This window comes from Impatiens glandulifera, chromosome 8, assembly GCF_907164915.1.
Source record: "Impatiens glandulifera chromosome 8, dImpGla2.1, whole genome shotgun sequence".
Lineage (NCBI taxonomy): Eukaryota > Viridiplantae > Streptophyta > Magnoliopsida > Ericales > Balsaminaceae > Impatiens > Impatiens glandulifera.
This window is the reverse complement of record NC_061869.1, coordinates 9,059,566-9,078,119: the sequence shown is the minus strand read 5'-3', so window position 1 is coordinate 9,078,119 and position 18,554 is coordinate 9,059,566. Positions and strand designations below refer to the sequence as shown.

General features: G+C 31.2%; 3 protein-coding genes across 3 annotated transcripts; all 3 read right to left on the bottom strand.

Annotated features, from left to right (window-relative positions):
* Positions 1-1,924: 1,924 nt before the first annotated feature.
* Positions 1,925-4,129, bottom strand: LOC124912126. The gene is made up of 2 exons (XM_047452687.1): positions 2,875-4,129; positions 1,925-2,504 (listed from the first exon to the last, which is right to left on the bottom strand). Exons 1-2 carry the CDS (start codon positions 3,894-3,896, stop codon positions 1,955-1,957), a joined length of 1,572 nt encoding a protein of 523 aa, XP_047308643.1. The 5' UTR covers positions 3,897-4,129; the 3' UTR covers positions 1,925-1,954.
* LOC124912905 lies at positions 3,974-7,075 on the bottom strand. The gene is made up of 6 exons (XM_047453542.1): positions 6,960-7,075; positions 6,398-6,843; positions 6,105-6,290; positions 5,425-5,532; positions 4,062-4,676; positions 3,974-4,000 (listed from the first exon to the last, which is right to left on the bottom strand). The coding sequence occupies exons 1-6, from the start codon at positions 7,033-7,035 to the stop codon at positions 3,974-3,976; spliced, it is 1,458 nt and encodes a 485-aa protein (XP_047309498.1). The 5' UTR covers positions 7,036-7,075.
* A 2,643-nt stretch (positions 7,076-9,718) lies between these two features.
* Positions 9,719-12,600, bottom strand: LOC124912190 (protein DEHYDRATION-INDUCED 19-like). Its single transcript, XM_047452754.1, has 5 exons — positions 12,219-12,600; positions 11,989-12,128; positions 11,719-11,793; positions 11,301-11,620; positions 9,719-10,106 (listed from the first exon to the last, which is right to left on the bottom strand). Exons 1-5 carry the CDS (start codon positions 12,304-12,306, stop codon positions 9,992-9,994), a joined length of 738 nt encoding a protein of 245 aa, XP_047308710.1. The 5' UTR covers positions 12,307-12,600; the 3' UTR covers positions 9,719-9,991.
* Between the last annotated feature and the right edge of the window lie 5,954 nt (positions 12,601-18,554).

Below are 18,554 nucleotides of genomic sequence, written 5' to 3'. Positions count from 1 at the left end.
GCGCAAGCGAAAATGCATTTTCCGCCTACGACAAATGCATTTTTCGTAGGCGACAAATGCATTTGTCGTCTGCGAAAAATGAAATCGTCGCCTACGAAAAATATATTTCCCGCTTACGAAAAATGCAATTGTCGTCTACGAATGGTTTTAGGGATGGCTGAATGGTTTTACGGTGGAATATACATATGCATTATCGTCTAAGGTCTGATTGTATTTGTCAAAATTAGTATGTATTAAATTCTTATGTATTTTATTTTTTTTAAATAATATTAATTATCTATTACTTTTTAAATATCTTTTTTTACAAAATAATATTTATTTTATATAAGTAGAACTAGAAGTCCACAATTCTAGTTTATGTTGTCTATCAGATTATGTATTATTCTAGATTATGTATTATTTTTCAAAATTATATGATTATGTCTATCAGATTATGTATTATTCTAGTCCAAAAGTGTAGTCTTATGAAGTCCACAAGTTCACATTTTGTCTCTTAAACACTTATTTTTACTTGATCTACCTAATAGGTTATCACTAAAATTATGTATTATAAAAATTGAAAATCACTTAAACACAACAAAATTAAGCATAATATCAGAAAAAAAAACTTAATAAAGAAAGTGTAAGTTCGATTAACTTCCTCAATGCATAAAACTAATCCACTTAAGATTTATGGGGATAATCCTAAAATGCACATAGTAAAACATGCATAAAGAAAATATGTATAAAGATAGTATTTGTCATATTTTGTATACTTAAAATATGTAAATTTTATACAAATTTCAAAAAGAAAATTTTGCATAAAGATAATATTTGTCCAAAATGTGAAATAGTTATTGACATAGTAAAACATGCATTATGTTCATTTGTAAATAATACTTATTTGAGCATTGTTTTCCCTTATTAGTAATTATTTTAAGTTTGAATTAGTTATATATTATGTAAAGATTTTTTGACAAAAAATATTATACCCTTTAATCCTATTTTCATATTTAGTATATTTAGAAAATAATCAAATATATTAATTTACTAAATTTGAAAAGAATTTTTTACATTAACATAATATGTGAAATAATTAATTTGACAATAAACATGGGCATTTGTAAATAATATTAGTCTTTAACATTGTTTTTCTTATTATAAAATATTTATGCTGGAATTAGTTTTTGTGAAGAAAATTATGCCAAATTTTTACTCCTGTATTTTGGTTAGGAATTATTTCAAACTCATTAATTTCATTATTCCTAATTAAACATTCATTTAATTCTTTAACACTAAATTCTTTTATTTAACTTAAGGGTGTAAACCCGGTTTTTGAAACAAAAAAAAATGGTGGGACATAATTCAGTTGTAACCAAAAATTGATATTTAGGTGCTTTTAATAATTAGGTTTTCTATATATTAATCCTATGAGAGTTTTTTTTATTTATTTCTATAAGAAATAAATTAATTTTTATAGTATTTTTTATTATTATTACTACGGTGGTTTGAAGTAGATTTTAAGTATATTTATATTATTTAATAATGAATTTTTGTAACAAATAAAATCGATCGAACCAATTTTCTAACCTATCAAACCGACTAATAATTCAAAACTGAAGGTTTGAAATTTTCTTGAACTGATGTCCGACATTTTTATTATATATTTTAGTATACAAACTATCAAACCTAGCCTGACACTTAATTTTTCTCTTAAACATCCCCTTTCCCTATTTAAACTATTCGAAAACACATTTTTAGAATGATACCCTACGTCGGGACCTTCCGTTTTTATTTAGAACGCTTCTAGTGAGAATCAAACTAGTGAACCTTTTAATCTCTTAGGTCGACTATTTCTACAAGATTATCATGTTCTTAGTTTGAAAGTAAAACAAAATTTGATTGGAGGGAAAAAAAGGGTAAAAGAAACTAAGAATTAAAAACACAGCAAAAGATTATGGGAAAATCTAACCATTTATTGATTAATTTCTTGAACAACTGTAAAATCAAGAGCAGAATTTAGAGGGAAAAGGCTCCAACAAGAATCTTCATTGTCTAAACAACAGCTATGCCATTTAATCCTATAAAATCCAACACCAAAATTTGAAACATCAAACAAGCAAGTGGAGAAGCCAATCCCACTCTCATTAGGTTCAAAGGACACAACTGTTTCCACAATAAATACATCTTCGTCGTCACTCTTTTTCTTGTTTGATTCGCCGCTATTCCTATTGCTTTCGTTTACAATATGCTGAAATAACTTGTTGTTCAAATCTACCATGTCATCTGCCTCATATTCTGGTCCATCAACCTCCATATTCTCCTCTGAATGTCGGTTCAAGACACGAGAGGATGATTTACATTGAAGGATACAATAAAGTTTGGTCAGACGGAAAGAAGAATTATCTGGAATGTTCTTCAACTGGATGCATAGATTTAGCGATAAATGGAAGCCTTGCTTGACTGAAATCTCCTCCTGATATTTAGTTGAACTTGAGGCAAAGAGTTCGCAAGAAATGAAAGGCCTGCACCATCATGATTGCCAATTTTAAACACAAAAAATGTGAAAATTGCATCATTTAAAATGAAATTGGAGAAAGCCTTATAAGACCTTTTTATGCTAGAGTTTTCTGTTTCAGGGAATAATAATACAATATCTCATCGTCATTAAATTCAAGACTCTTACCAATTGAGGTACCCACAAACAACTATGCTTAAAAGAGGTCAAACACTAAAGTGGGAGTTTCTGTTTGATGGAAGGTTATTTGAAAAAATCTTGTTCCATGGAAAAAGTGGTTATTTGGGTTAAATGGCTTAAATATCTTTTTTTGTAATTAATATTTTAAAAAGTTTAAAATTTAGAAAAGGAAAAGAATGGGCACCAAACCAACATACCTCATTTGAAAAAACCGCTTGGGCATTCGAAAAGGGATGTGCATCCATTTTGCTATTGTATCCAACAGAAGTTGCAAGCCATCCGATGGAATTTGGCGACTAGTTCCATCATTTCCTGGGTTGGTTTTAAATACCATGCCAACAACAGCTGTAACTGCATCACCACAAATCTTAAGTAAGCCTTTTGCATCCCCATTACTACTTGAGACCCGATTCCGCGAATGCAGAAAAGAAAAACATTTGGTTGGCCCATAAATCCTCAAAAGTGAGCCGAGTTCTTTTGTGGCTTCCCCTTCAACAAGTTCCAAGCGGCAGAATAAGTCATGAACTAATGTACCATTTAAATTATCCAAATTTTCTGAACCATCGTTAATGTTAGAATACGACAGAGAAAATCCAGTGGTGAAAGCCAGCATAGAACAACTTAGTGCAAGTGCTTGGAAGATCTCCAAATTTCTCTTATTCATTTCTAAGGACAAAAACGAAGTTATTAGATCGAGTTCTCGTGCTATCTTCAATAACCGAAAGGATATTTGCATATTCTTTTCTACTTGGATTTCATAATCTCCACAAAGCTTAAGAATATCTAGAGTACACTCCAGAATCCTTTGTCTTATAGAGATAAACCACCTCTGGAAAGAAAATACTCCATGACTAGTTTCAATGGTTCGTAAACTCTCTCTTGAAGACTGAATACCATTGAGGGCTCCAATAAGCCTATCCATATTTTCATGCAGTTTTATTTTCCACTCAACCTGTTTTGGAGGAAAAAGAAATTGAATTTTCATTTCAGACTGAGCCAACTGCTCCAATGACTTTAGCCATAAATACGAAGCCTTTGACATAACAATGGTCTTCAGAGAATCAAATGCAAAAGCAGCTACTGACCACGAACCTTGAGAGGCTGCATACTTCCCAACTTTATAAGTGGACCAATTACAGATTGTATTTTGAACTAAGTAATCTTGTATAGTTCTGTCGAGATGATCGTTCATCTCGTTTAACATGAAATGGTGCGTCATATGTGACTGCAAGTAAAGATAGTAAAGAACCTTAGTATGGCAGTCGAATAAGGAGCAGTGAAGTATACGTTTGAGAACTATCTTGATTTTGTGAAGGATTTCCACTGTAAAATAATCGAATTTCTGGAGGCAACAGACGATGAATTTAGACAAGCAAAGCAAAACCTTTGATGCGAAAAATCTGCCGTTATTTCCTTCAAACTGGTCACAAGAATCAAGCAGATATTCTAAAATTAAACAAATCCTGTCCAGCTCAACACTCCCGAGATCTGGATAATTTTCAACAAGATAAAGAAGAAGACCAAGCAAGCTGTGTCCATCTTGCTGGTGAAGATCCTGTACTTGCCGAACTAGCCAGTTGATCTGATCAATGACAAATAACATGATTCTAGATGCTAGAAATGTTGCATCTTTCTTCCCAGTGATATTCTGTGCCAAATCAATCAGAATGCCAATGGCTGAGACTCTTTCTTCCCAGATTGAAGATTGAACTGAATTTTTTAGAACAATAAAAAGCTTGGGGATCATAAGCATGTTTGTGTCAGACATAGTAGGTAAGGCATATGAGAGCATCATCTTCTGGAGAAGATTAAGAGCTCCACATCGCAGTAAAGGTGAAAATGATGACTCTTCGAGTATGTGGACCAATATCTCCAATGAATCTGCAGTTGAAGAAAAATCGCAAATTTCCCTCGCTGCAATATATTGTAGACATCTTAGGGCCGTAGCTTTCAAAAGCAAGGGTTTATCTGGTGACAAAAATGTGAAAAGCAGATTTACCTACAATAAAAGTTGACCAAATTATCTATTTGTAAAACTGTTAACATAAAATAAAATATTGAGCCCATTTGGCTATGCTTCTTCAGAAAATTTAGAGTTGTATATCAATCCCAATGAGAAATTGTCAAATTTGTAGTTTAACTGATTTTTTTGTCGTCTGGATTTTAGGTTGGATGACAAACGAAATTCTAGTAAGATGATATGAATCAAATTTTATGATACCAAAGAGCCCATTGAATTCATGGAAGGATAAAATAAGAAGTTCTCCACTTAAACCCTAAAGGTTACAATGTTCAGATAGACCAATTTGCCTTGCATCAAAAAACATAAATAAATGCCATATGAAGAAAGCAAATCCATCAGAATCCATTGAATTCATCAACATTATATCTTCTCAATCACATCAAATGCTAGAGCATTCAATTAATCTATTCAAATAACCAATCCATCTGATATTCCGTATAAAATACAGAAGAAAAAATAAACAATTTGGAAACACTTATTGTTTATATATCCGGATCTGTTCCCGATACACAAACGTTTGAAAACTAAATTTAGTCAGACCCTGGCTTAAAATTTAATTTTCGCTTCTGTATCTGGATAGAGACTGATTCAGAAATTTATTTTTGTTTTCTAATGTGGAAAGGGATCCAGATAGAGAAATATAAAAATAGGTGTTTTCAACTGGGTTCAAGCATATGAGAACATGAGCAATCTCATCCACTAACTCCATCTGTTGGGATATTACCTGTCCAGAAATGAGGCATATTGATCTTGAAGCAAGTCTTGAAAGAGAAATAAGCAATACACGTGATAGATCCTCTTCCAATGAATCTAACAGCAGTTTTATCCCTATCTGCAATATTATATAGTCGTGTTAATATCCACCAATAAGTGCATATAGTAACTAATTTAACACTTAAAACTGCAGTATTCCACATTCTGCACTACTTTTCTACAAAGCAATCTATCTTAAGCAAAGAATGTGCGAGTACTATGACTCATTTTCTGAGGTTTACTTGAAATGGAAGGTTAATACAAATAAGAACTACAAGCAATTCTTATCTCAAAGAAAAAAAAAAGTACAACTAATGATCTATAGGTGGTATTTAAGTCACTCAGAGTACAATAAGAACTGCAAAGATTATCAATGGCTGATACTAATTTGCTCACTCATTCCGAACAAAAACATCCATTACAATAGCTAAATTTCATAATAAAATAGCATGCGAATGAATAGATAAGCCACAGTATTTTGTTCCTTCTATAATCAAGGTGCAATATTGAATTCCATATTGCGATTTAAGAGCAAAACACAATGTTCTGTTCATAGATCAACATATGCAAATACAGCTGCTTCGAGTAAATGCTCAAACACCAATGATACTTAAGTATGCTTATATGCAATTCATGTTAATAATGCATAACCTTGTAAGCTTTACTGGCAAGTGTTAACGAGGATCCCATTTTGGAAAACAATCGCACGCCGACCAACCTTACATCCCATGATAGATCAGATGATGTCACCATATTAACTAATATCTCGAAGAACACTGAAGCAAAATCATCAGACAGCTCCGAAAAGCACCCTGCAGCAAATAACGACGCCTTCACCTACACAGTTTCTCATATCAGTTCCTTTCTTTGGAATTATTATCATAAGGAATTAGATGTTGCCAATAAATAATTGTTAACCTGAAATCAAAACAATTGAGCCTGACCTCTAGAACATCACTTGACATCAAACTTGAAAGAATAAGGTACCGAATTTCTGCTCTTTCCTTAGCAATACAAGCACAGCAGCCAAAAAATGTCAATGCAAGAGCTCGGGATTCAGTGTCTCCCCCATCAAAGACAACCTTAACCCTCCTTAGTAGCTCTACCCTATTCATTAAACTAAGCTTTGACATTACTCTGTCAAGTTGGTTGCATCCTTTCTTTTTACAGTTCTTCCATAAGTAAAGGAAAAGTTTAACAACAGAGGCTTTAATCTGTTTGTTCTCTGAGGTAAAAGCATCAGCGAGCCTTAACAAGATTGCATTAGCAAATAGTTTTTCTTCTCCATTGATTAACCCAAACATGTTACTTTCTGACATGTTAACTTCGGGTTCTCTACACCATTGCTCAAGTCTTGGACCCATTTGATTTATGGCTTCAAGATCTTGACCTGGAGGGAATTTAATGTGAATATGATTGAGAACAAAAGAACCCAGGAGACAAACAGATGATTAAATGGTAAAAGTTTTCAGAAAAGAAGTATCTTTGTATGAATTTGTGACTCACCTGGTTTGTTTGATCGAAGGCTCTTCTCAAGATCGATGCTCCATTCAATTGCACGAGCAGCTGAAGTTTTCTCCATGATTCTCTGTTTTCGTAAGTTTGGGCTGTGCTCAATTTTATTCTGTTCTTCGCGGTATCGAAGGGCAGGGTGAAGAACGGTATTGGAGTATCCGATACAGATCCGATACGGATACGGGTACGATACGGATACGGGTATGATACGGATACGGGTACAATACGGATACGGGTATGATACGGATACGGGTACGATACGATACGGTACGATACGGATACGGCACATACGGGCAATTGGATGCGGGTTGAACACTTATTTGGGATAGGTTTTAATTTGATGGTGGAATTGTAAATAAACAAAAGATTTAGAGGTCAAATTGAAACAATTAAAAAATTTAGGGACTAATTATTAAATTATTCAAAAAAGTAATTTAAATTCTACATTTTCTTTTCTTGACATATTGGCATGTTATTTTTCACTTCTTTTCTTGACATGTTGACTTCAGAAATTCGAACTCCAGTTTTTAAATTGTAATTAATATTTATAAATATCTCTATTTTATTAATACTAAATTTATATAAATATTATTTATATATAATATTCATAATTGTTTTTAATATATATATATATGGTTATATTTTCAAAATTATATGCAGTGTTGATCTAAAAGTTATGTAGTTCCATAGGATAAGAAAACGTGAAAATAAATTTTACTGTCCTAATTTTAGTTAGAATAATTGTTTAAAAAATTCTTTTTAAAAATTCATATTTTTTATATTAAACTACTACAATACAAATTTTCATATTAAAAAAATCTAATAAATTTAATAACAAAAATAAATAAAATAAAATCATATAATTCTTTTTAAATGGGTTGCCTATGGAGGGGAGATGGCTAACTTTAAAGGTCATCCCGAAAAACATTACATACCCAGAGTAAGGGTGGTCAAAAAATCCGATCTAAATGACCCAAATTATTGATTCGGCCGATCTAATCTGAAAAAAATTGAATCCGATGGATCGAATTCGAATATCAATCCAATATTTTTATCGAATTTCCGAATTAGATAAAAAAAAATTGGATACCCGAAATCGATCCGGTGATTTTTAAAATCTAAAAATAAAATAATATATTTGTAAAAATTACAAACCCTAAGAGCCTAAAATGAGGTCTAAATTGCCCGCTCGCGTCGGTGCCACATTTCCATTCTCCTGTCACGCTGCAGCCACTCTCTGGCTTCTATCTCGCCCAAGCCTCAACGACGAGCTGCACTTCTCCGATTCTCCAGATTTCCTGATGATGACAAGATTTGCCTCCTTCAGAAATTATGCATTGTTGGATGCTTAATGCAGTACATTTTGATGCTAGCAAGGTCCTGGATGCTTAATACTAAGATACCATGATCTATCTTGTGAAGGTTTGTTGGAAATGGAAAGTATGCACGTTATGTTGTTCGATCTTATGTTGAAGACAATCGAAAGGTAATTATTATGTTCATTTGTATGTTGTTATTGTGTATTAGAGATGATTAACTAATCATTTTGATAAATTGGATGATATATTCATCCACGATAATCATCCAATCACGAACAATAGTTTTATTTCAACTCCTATAAGTTTTGTTTTTTATCCATATTAACAGAAAGTTGCTTACATCTCTTGATATAATTAGTTAAAACAGTTATTCCATTTTTTGTCGCACACCAATTTTTGTAGCACAATATTTGCACTTTACATAATTTATATCATCCATTCTATCAAAATGAGACCACCAAATAAAACTTTTTCTCTTATTATCACCGCTATAACTAGAAGAAGAAACATCACTAGAGGAAGAATGTCTCGATGGTTTTTGACTTTTAAAAATAGGAGGTTCATTTCTTTCCGACGCAGATTTCTCTATCATGTTTGTAGATCTTAAATTAATATTCTCTAATTTTGATAAATATGTTAGGTTAATCAGTTTGTTCACCGCTAATTAAATCTGCACAATAAAAACATACAAATTAACATAATAGTTACCTTGCGATTAATCGAACAACATAACATGCATACTTTCATTTGTCATCATCAGTTGTCAATATGTTTACCATATTTTGACCAATATAAGCTTAATAAGATGGATTAGAGCATCTCAGCATCTTGTTAGCGTCAGCATAATCAAGCTGTCGTTGAGGATGGAGCGAGGCAGCGGCTGCAGCGCAACATGAGAATGGAGATTTGACAGCCGACGAGAGCGAGCAATTTAGACTTCATTTTATGCCCTTAGGGTTTATATGTTATTTTTTTAAAAATTTAAAAATCACCAAATCGACTTCGGGTAAAAATATTGGATCAGACCGATATCCGATCCATCGAATTCAAATTTTTTCGAATCAGGTCATTTTGATCGAATTTTTTGACCAACCCTACTAAATACTAGATACAATTTTAATATAATATTATAGTCAAATATAAAATAAATAATTAAACCAATTTAATGTCACTCAAAATATATTTATTAAAATTAGGATATACCAACATAATTTAGAAATATACCTTGAATTTTATGTCTTTGTTTAAAAATGAAAGTTTATTTGAAATTGATATTATAAAATTGTTTGATTACTTGTTTTAAAAATAATTTATAAACATTTTGAATATATATTATTAATTGTAATATAGTCAAATATTAAAAATTATCCAACAGACTCAATATTTAATGTAAAAGTATATCCAACCTAACAAAACCAAATTTTCAAGCAATTGAAAGGATAAAAAGAAAAATAATGTTTAGAAAGATGGTTACCTTTGTTAAGGTTATTACAAAAATACCACTAATATGTGAGATTCTCTTTGGAATCAAATGACAACAAATTAACAAGTCCTTAGTAAAAGCATGAACAATTAAATAATGATTCACCATTCAGTCATTTCCTTTCATTGAAACTATATTTGTTTTAAGGTTGTGTGTTCACTGAATGAGACCAAACCAATTTATAATAACCGCTACGATTTCGATCCAAATATTTCGTGTCTTTACGACGACTCGCCTAATAGAGTAGATGCAAGCAGATCCTGTACAAAATCCACTCTTACAGCAGCCTGCTTCCTCCTCTTTTCCCTTTCTTCCTCACTTAATGTTGAATCAAAACTGTAACATTTAGAAGAAAACTCATTAGAAACTAATAATTATTTGAATCTAATCTATGTAATCACTTATCTCATCATTAATCATATTATTAACCATAATATCAATTATCTTCATCTTATTTTTTATAGTATATTAAAATATTAAACAAAACAAAAAATAACATTTTAGTTATTCACCTTGTTAAATACCCTTTATTTTTTTTACCCAAATAACCTAATTCCAAACCCAACAAGGTTATTAAGAAATAACCCCCAACTTAACAAGGCCTAAGGTTTATCTAACATAATTCATCATCCAAAATCATTCATCTCTTACTCAATTACATTATTCAAATGATGAACTAAAAATCAAAATACCCTCTATTTTCTTTAGAAATACATTATATATTTATTTATATCCCTGATGTATTTTTACCAAAACAGCTATAACTTGTACAGAACAAGGTTATTTAACCTACTCGTTAAGCAAATAAGCCATAAATGGACAATGTATTTTACAATAACCTAGATTATTTTCCCTACATCAAACAAGGTCCAACTTGTACCGAAGAAGGTTATTTGAATGTAACCTACTCGTTTCCAAATAACCCATAAACAGACAAGGTATTTTACAATAACCTAGATTATTTCAAATAACCCTACATCAAACAAGGTCCAACTTGCACCGAAGAAGGTTATTTTAATATAACCTACTCGTTATTGAAATAACTCATAAACGGACAAAGTATTTTACAATAACCTATATTATTTTCAAATAACCCTACATCAAACAAGGTCCAACTTATACCGAAGAAGGTTATTTGAATATAACCTACTCGATATCCAAATAACTCATAAACGGACTAAGTATTTCACAATAACCTAAATTATTTTCAAATAACCCTAATCAATCAAGGTGCAATTTGTACCGAGAAGAAGGTTATTTGAATATAACCTACTCGATATCCAAATAACTTATAAACGGACTAAGTATTTTACAATAACCTAAATTATTTTCAAATAACCCTAATCAATCAAGGTGCAACTTGTACCGAGAAGAAGGTTATTTGAATATAACCTACTCGTTATCCAAATAACTCATAACGGGACAAAATATTTTACAATAACCTAGATTATTTTCAAATATCCCTACATCAATAAGGCCTAATGTGTTTCCTTATATGGATCAAAATTTTCAAAAAAGATGAGTGGTAACCTTGATTTCCATATATGAGGTAAAGGCTGCTTCTTAGGATTGTCATCTACACTAGAAAGAATGGACGAAGTTGGAATATCTTCTGCTTCGGATTCTGAAGGAGGAGGGAAATTCAAAATCAAGGAAGAAAGGAGAGGATCAGCAGCAGCTGTGGTTGTCGTGTTAATGGTAGAGGATGAAGACGATCTATAAGCAGAGCCACCACCTCCAAGAAGAACCTGCAAATGTGCATCCCTTAAGTCTCTTCCAAGAAGAGAGAAAGCTGTTGTTTGAGTATTCGGAATTGCTACCCTGCTGCGTAATCTACGACGTCTCTGCAAGTAAGTTTCAGTTAAAGGAAACAAACCATCATTGCAACAACAAACAAAAAAACAAAACAGTTTTCATGAGATGGATTGATGATGTTTTAAAAGGATATCTTAAACAAGCTCCCATGTTGAAGTGTAATATGGCTCAACATGTCTCTAGCCACTGCAGAACATATAGGGCATAACTGCATGATGAAGAAGAAGATTATTATCAAGGTTTTTGAAACAATCTTCATTTGATGAAAAACTCTGAGCTCTTCTTCTTCTTAATATCAAAATCAGATCTAAAAGCTCATTTCTTATATCATGAAATTATTCCCATAGTTTAGCAAGAAAATCAACAAATCTATTAAAATTAGCATATGCAGAGAGAGTGTTACAGCGACTTTGGACTCGCAAGAATGATCATCTTCAAGATGAGAGCAAAGAGAGACAATATCAAAGTCCTCGTAGCAATAAGGGCAAATGAAATCATGTCGGACATCCTCTTCAACCTCGAAATCATCAATATTCAACCGATCTACAAAACCCATAAATACTACATAGTTTCCAGGAATGCCCGCATAACAGATCGATCAATAAAAGTAAATACAGGGTAATATATAATAACCTAGATGGGACGCTTGATGATGGCGGTGCTGCATCGTGAATTGCCTCTTGGCGGCGGCGAGGCGAGTTGCCCAAAAATCAGAATCCATTTGAATCCTCGTTCACGAGATTTGGAGAAAATCAAGAATCAGACAGATTTCCGTTTGATATGCGATGGGTATATCAAAGATGATAAATTTTTTTAATTTTTTTTTTGGGTATCGATCAGATAAGAAAGAGAGAGAGAGGGGATGAAAAGAAAGACGGGAATAGAATGAGATGGTCCCGTGATCGTGTTGACGGAGGAGCGAAAGTTGAAGGCTTGGAAAGTAGTGTTGGGAATTTGGGAGGGAGAGACGAAATGTCGGCATCTCTCTCATTTTCTTGATTTTACCATTTTTCTCAAATGGGGTGTGATCTTTACTATTTACAGCTTGGGACGGTTTGGTTGAGATTATCTTATCACCTTTAATAATAATAATAATAATCATTATTATTTGCAAAGAAATTGATAAAAATAACATGATTTGTTCTCGAAAAGAAGTTACACCAAAAATAAAGCTGAGATAGGAGAAAGAAAATAAAAATAAATTAATAGGTATATATATAATCCAAAATTCAAAACCCGTTGTTTACTTCTCTCACAACTTTTATTTTGACGAAAATTTTCATCTCAACCAAAATCCTAGCGCATGGTATTTCGTTTTTTCAAATCTAGTTATTTAGTAATATTGTTCAAATCGTTTTTATCGTTTTTGTATGATAACGAATTGTTTGATCTTTTAAAAAACCAGCAAAGAGAACAACACAGTAAAAGAAGCACTGAACCTAACCTGAACAAATTGTCTTATGTTGAACCTGAAAGGTATCGATTGTTGGAGCAAATGATTTTACTACATTTTATTTATAAAATGTCTACTTTCAGGAGAAAATGTCCCGAAATTAGATATTTCGGGTCCCAAAATGAATATTTTGGATCCCAAAATAAATATTTTAAGTCTCGAAATGACATTTCGGGACCCAAAATGTCAAATTTTCATGAGGAAATGGTGGAGATGTCACATTTTTATGAGGAAATGTCACATATTATCTCGATATTCTTATGTCACATTATCATGAGAAGAAAACCGAAAAGAATTGAAGATTAAAAAACACTAGAAATAACATTCATATTGCATAATTAAAAACCTTTATAATGTAACAATTTGTACATATTTGGAGATTCTATACAACAGCTTTAGAAGGTAACGATTTGTGTATTTTTGGAGATTCTTCTGTTAAAAATTGTACATATTTGTCTAAAATATAGTCCAACTTCCTGTTAACTGGTGACCTAAAAAATTGTAAATATTTGTCTAAAATACAGTTCAATTTCCTGTTGACTAGTGACCTCAAGATCAACGTACATAATTTTATTCTGCAAGCCTCAAGTATTCCATTTGTCTTCAAAAACACATATTTTAGCATTTATTAAAGAATTATTAAACAATCAAACAATTAAATCTGTAACTTACATTTTTTTTTGTTATGCCACAATCCCACTTTGTATCGCCATTATATGTTTGCAAATGTCTCATATAGTATATTGCGCAATTTGTTGTATTAGTACTGTCTTGCCAACTCAATTTCAAAATTTTGAACGAGAATTTAACTATTTTTGTTGCGATTTTTAAGTCGAGAGTGTTGAAGAACTTCAAAAAGGAAGTTATCTGTTTTACCAATGAAAGTTCAATTTACTAGTTGTCGAGTTGTGACATATTTATCTTCTCATGGAAATTTTTTTGGTAATGGGAGGTTTTAGATGATTTCGATTATACTCATTTTCATATTTATGCAAACATTATAAAAATGACTTTTGTATATAATTAGGAAGAAGATCTGCAAAGTCATATTCAGATGATATATATATGAGCCGTCTTTAAGTATTAAAATATTGGACTTACAAGTTATGTATTAAGTCTTCCGGTGCTTTGTTAAATATTCTCATTTCTTTCTTAACTTAATTAAAAAGAAGTTCTGAATTTTTATACATATCCTGCAAATCAAATTAACATCACAATAAAAACATTAGTTTATAAAATAAAAGAAGCAGCCATAAAACAACTTACAGAAACCATTGTCAAAAATACAATTCTCCCATTAGAATATTTTTTACTATGAAAATTCATAAGGTGGGCCTAGACATCAATAATACCACTTTCAACATAGCATTGACTTTTCATTGAAAGAAAATGCCTTACGTTGATCGAGGTATGCTCTGTGTCGTACAATACTTCCTTCTTGAAAAGAAAATGAAGAAAACACATTGGTCCAGAAAAATGTCCCGAAATATCAAATTTCGGGTCCTTAAATGTCGAAATGTTCTGAAATGTGACATTTCAGGTCCCGAAATCAACATTAACTATGAAGAAATCAATATAAGAATTACATGTACTCCTTATTCTCCTCATTTGCAAAAAGGAACCCCACAATTATTTCATCTCGGGTATCGAAGTTCATTAAGTCAAAGGAAGATTTATTTTTTCAATCATTGTAAGCAAATACGAAGATTGAAGGCGTGTCATAATTTTCAATTTCCTCAGGGAATTTTTTTTTCATCTGCCGTTTTTTTTCAACCACCATTTATAAAAGATTTTATGTTTCTATAGCCACCAATTCAGGTGTTCTTACAGCATTAGCCACCATCATTTGTAAACGATTTTTCTCTTGTACTACCACTTTGGGTGTTTTTTCAACTACAAGGTCCTCTTATTGTACCACCACTTTAGGTGTTTTTTCAACTGCAAACTCCTCTTCTTGTACCACTTCGGGTATTTTTTACAATTGCAAACTCCTCTTTTTGTACCATTTCGGGTGTCTCGGCTTCTTTAGAGAGTGTTCAATCTTTGAAGTATTTGTGGATGATATTCCTAATACGTTTATCATTGTCCATAACATTGCATAAGACGTGGATTGAGTTGTCATACAATGACGATGTGTCCCAGCCAACACTTAAATCTGCCAATACTTTTGTGACTTTGGTAATAATTTGTGTACATGTAGCAATCTACATCAATGCATCGTTAAATATTTGCATCCTTGTTTTCTTCTGAGGTGCTGCCTTCTGAGACGTTGCCTTATGAGGCGCTGCCTTGTAAGGCACCCACCTATCTGTCACTGCCTCATGTTGAGGCACCCCCATCTGTCATTGACACGTGCTGAGGCATCTCCCCATTCTCCTCATCCTTCACCTCATATGTCATCTATGGAAGATGTGGAAGTGGAAGGTATCCAAAATCGCTTCCACATCCAAATATTTTTTTGTGCCAAATTCGTTTCCTACCTAACCTTCAACTTACTGTCATTCCAACATGACATTATATGAAATCGACGGTCATCAAGTTAGAGTTCAGGGTTGTTGACCCTATACAAGTAGCACAACTGAAAACATACATTTGACAAACACCAAAATATGTTAAAAACATTTACATTTGAAAATACCAAAATAAATTAGTGATGACAAAGATTATTTACGATGAGAAATGTATGTGGTCCTTGGAAAAGTTGATATTCGTTTAACTGCCATTTTTGGCATGATTCAACTAGTCCGTCAAGTACGAATTTGCACAAATTAAACTTTGGGATATTACGAACATCTAAAGTAGATTTCAGAATTCTAAACCCGCAAGTACAAAAAATAGATTTGAGGATTATTAACAATGCATATACCTATATGTAAGTTTTGGTATATACCCAGGGGCGGAGCCAGGATAAAAAATTACCTGGGGCTGACTCCAACTTGCATCTTAGATTTAACTTTCTATATTCCGCTTTTTTTCCAATAAAATTTCCACGATTATTCAAAGATGGAGACTCGTCATGCCCTCTTAATGCACACGTTTGCAAAGTGAGCCACCGAATGTTTTCAATAGTTGTTGTAAGTCGTAATCTGTTATTTTGTTTTTCATCTGAATACTATGCATTTAGTACTTTGTCAATATGACAAGGATATTCATTAGATTATCAAGACATTCAACTGCCCTATTATGTGGTGAAATATTACATCCTATATGCATAACAAAAGAGCATCTATCCCCATCATTAACTCGCTTTCAATATTTGAATTCATCTATTGTAAATGTAGGTTTTTGGGTTGCTTATGTTCAAACAAGAAACATGGAAAACAAAAAGAAACATTTTTCAAAAGAGAGTATTCTAACCAAGTAAATTTCTTAAATCAATGACTTTGGAACCGTCGATTTTGATTTCCAAATTTGGTCGGCGGGTACTCATCCTTAATAGGTTGATATGACCTCATCTTATATAAGCTCGTCTAATTTCATCCATTTTATTAAAAGAATATTTCCATATCGGAATACGTAATGCTGGATCAAGTTTAAGAAAACTTACATCAACATCAATTTTAAGAGATTTGTTAGGTTTTTGAGCAGGGATATCAAATTCTTTATTTAAATACCGAATCAAACCAATATAATTATTTTAACTTGTTTATTAATATTAATTTATATTTTCTTATAAAATTTTTAAATAGTTTAAAATTAAGAAATATAAAACACTATTATTATTTTAATTTTTATATTTTACCCTTATAAATAGTTTGTATTATTAATTATATTAAAATAAATAAAAAATAATGTATAATTATTATATAAATATAATTTTAAAATAAATAATATTATTATATGATTTACATTATTTTATATATAATTTTTTATATTTTATTTATATAAATAAATCTTATTTATATATTAATTAAAATTTATAGTTTATTATAAATATTTGTATATTAGAAAATATTGTTAGTATAAAATAAAATAATTATGAATTAATTTATAGATAAAAATTATATTTTAAAATATAATAAATTAAAGTTATTTATATAAATAAATCTTATTTATATATTAATTAAATTTTATGTATTATTATAAATATTTGTATATTAGAAAATATTTTTGGTATAAAATAAAATAATTATGAATTAATTTTTAGATAAAAATAATATTTTAAAATTAAAGGTGAGGCCAGGGTTTGATCCTGGATCTCATGTTCAGAGTTTAGTCCAAATACATATATAAAATATTTTGTTTTAAGATTTTAATTTAGGTGGGGCTGGAGCCCACCCTAGCCCATGTGTGGCTCCGCCCCTGGATATACCTGGATAGTTGACATTGGTGCGATGTCCAGAGAAAGGTGCTGAAAACATATAGTAGGAAGTCTATCTTCAAATTATTGTTAGTTAATTTGTTCTCCAAGATTTTCTTTGGCATATCGGTCACTATAGGACTTCCACCTGTCGGTTTACCCCCATCAAGTCCTAAAGGTCATCAACTTCGTATCGGTCTCGTTTCCATCATATTCTACAATCTCCAACTTCCCTTTGGGGTGCCCAATACGATTTGGACATACTTTTCTTCGATTTTTACTTTCTCGTCACTTTGTAGTTTGAACGAGCAATTAATACAATTAATGTTTCTGACGAGAACCAGGACATTATGGAAGGAATAGTGATAGAAGAGATTCGAAGTCTATGACCTTCACAACCACTTTTTGTTGATCAGACAGTAGTTGAAGAAGATTGAAAAGGTCAAATTCGAGCTTAGGTAAGACTCACTTGATGGCTCATCGAGTTTTTCGAACCTAATCATATAGTTTTATTTATTTATTATATTTTATTTTTTAATAAAAATTTGAAACATACTCATAAAATTATCTACGGACTTATTACTTATGGGCCTCACGCAAAATCCAATTATCAACATCACCCTATTTTCAATCTTGTTTTCCAAATTCCAAACCTCTTAGGACTCTTTTAATGATGTAATTGTCCATAGTGATCCCCTGTTCAGATCCTGTTCCGATCTAAGATTGGTTCTTTATAAATTTTGATAGATGAAACTAGATAAGAAAAAAATATACTATAAAATTTTAAATTTTTGAATAAACTTTATATTAACAAAATATCTAACTCTACCCGACAATATTATTATTTGTTAATCATTATACAAAAATATTATATTTATTTAATATAACATAAAATATACACAATGATGAGAAATATTAACGATATTATAGGTATATAAAAAATATCGTACTGCAATATATCGAGAATTTTTTTTTTCGGTATACCAAAAAAAGTAAGGTATGATACCGATATCGAAATTATTGGTACAATAAAGGTATGAAATTTTTAATATTTTGGTATATCAAGTTATACCAAAATATTATTTATAAATTAAAAAATATATATTACATAATACTTAGAAGAGAATAAATAGATTTGATATTAATTTAATTATATAAACGTAATATTTGAAAATCAAATCAAAATATAATTACACTGTAATATTATTTAATATAT

Coding starts and splice junctions, on each gene's coding strand:
- LOC124912126 (XM_047452687.1), bottom strand. CDS start 3,896: ATGACGCACCATTTCATGTTAAACGAGATGAACGATCATCTCGACAGA. Junction 2,505..2,874: donor AAGCGGTTTTTTCAAATGAG/GTATGTTGGTTT, acceptor ATGATGGTGCAG/GCCTTTCATTTCTTGCGAAC.
- LOC124912905 (XM_047453542.1), bottom strand. CDS start 7,035: ATGGAGAAAACTTCAGCTGCTCGTGCAATTGAATGGAGCATCGATCTT. Junction 6,291..6,397: donor TGTCAAGTGATGTTCTAGAG/GTCAGGCTCAAT, acceptor GAAACTGTGTAG/GTGAAGGCGTCGTTATTTGC. Junction 4,001..4,061: donor GCAGATTTTTCGCATCAAAG/GTTTTGCTTTGC, acceptor ATTATTTTACAG/TGGAAATCCTTCACAAAATC.
- LOC124912190 (XM_047452754.1), bottom strand. CDS start 12,306: ATGGATTCTGATTTTTGGGCAACTCGCCTCGCCGCCGCCAAGAGGCAA. Junction 12,129..12,218: donor TCATCAAGCGTCCCATCTAG/GTTATTATATAT, acceptor TGGGTTTTGTAG/ATCGGTTGAATATTGATGAT. Junction 10,107..11,300: donor CCTCATATATGGAAATCAAG/GTTACCACTCAT, acceptor TAAATGTTACAG/TTTTGATTCAACATTAAGTG.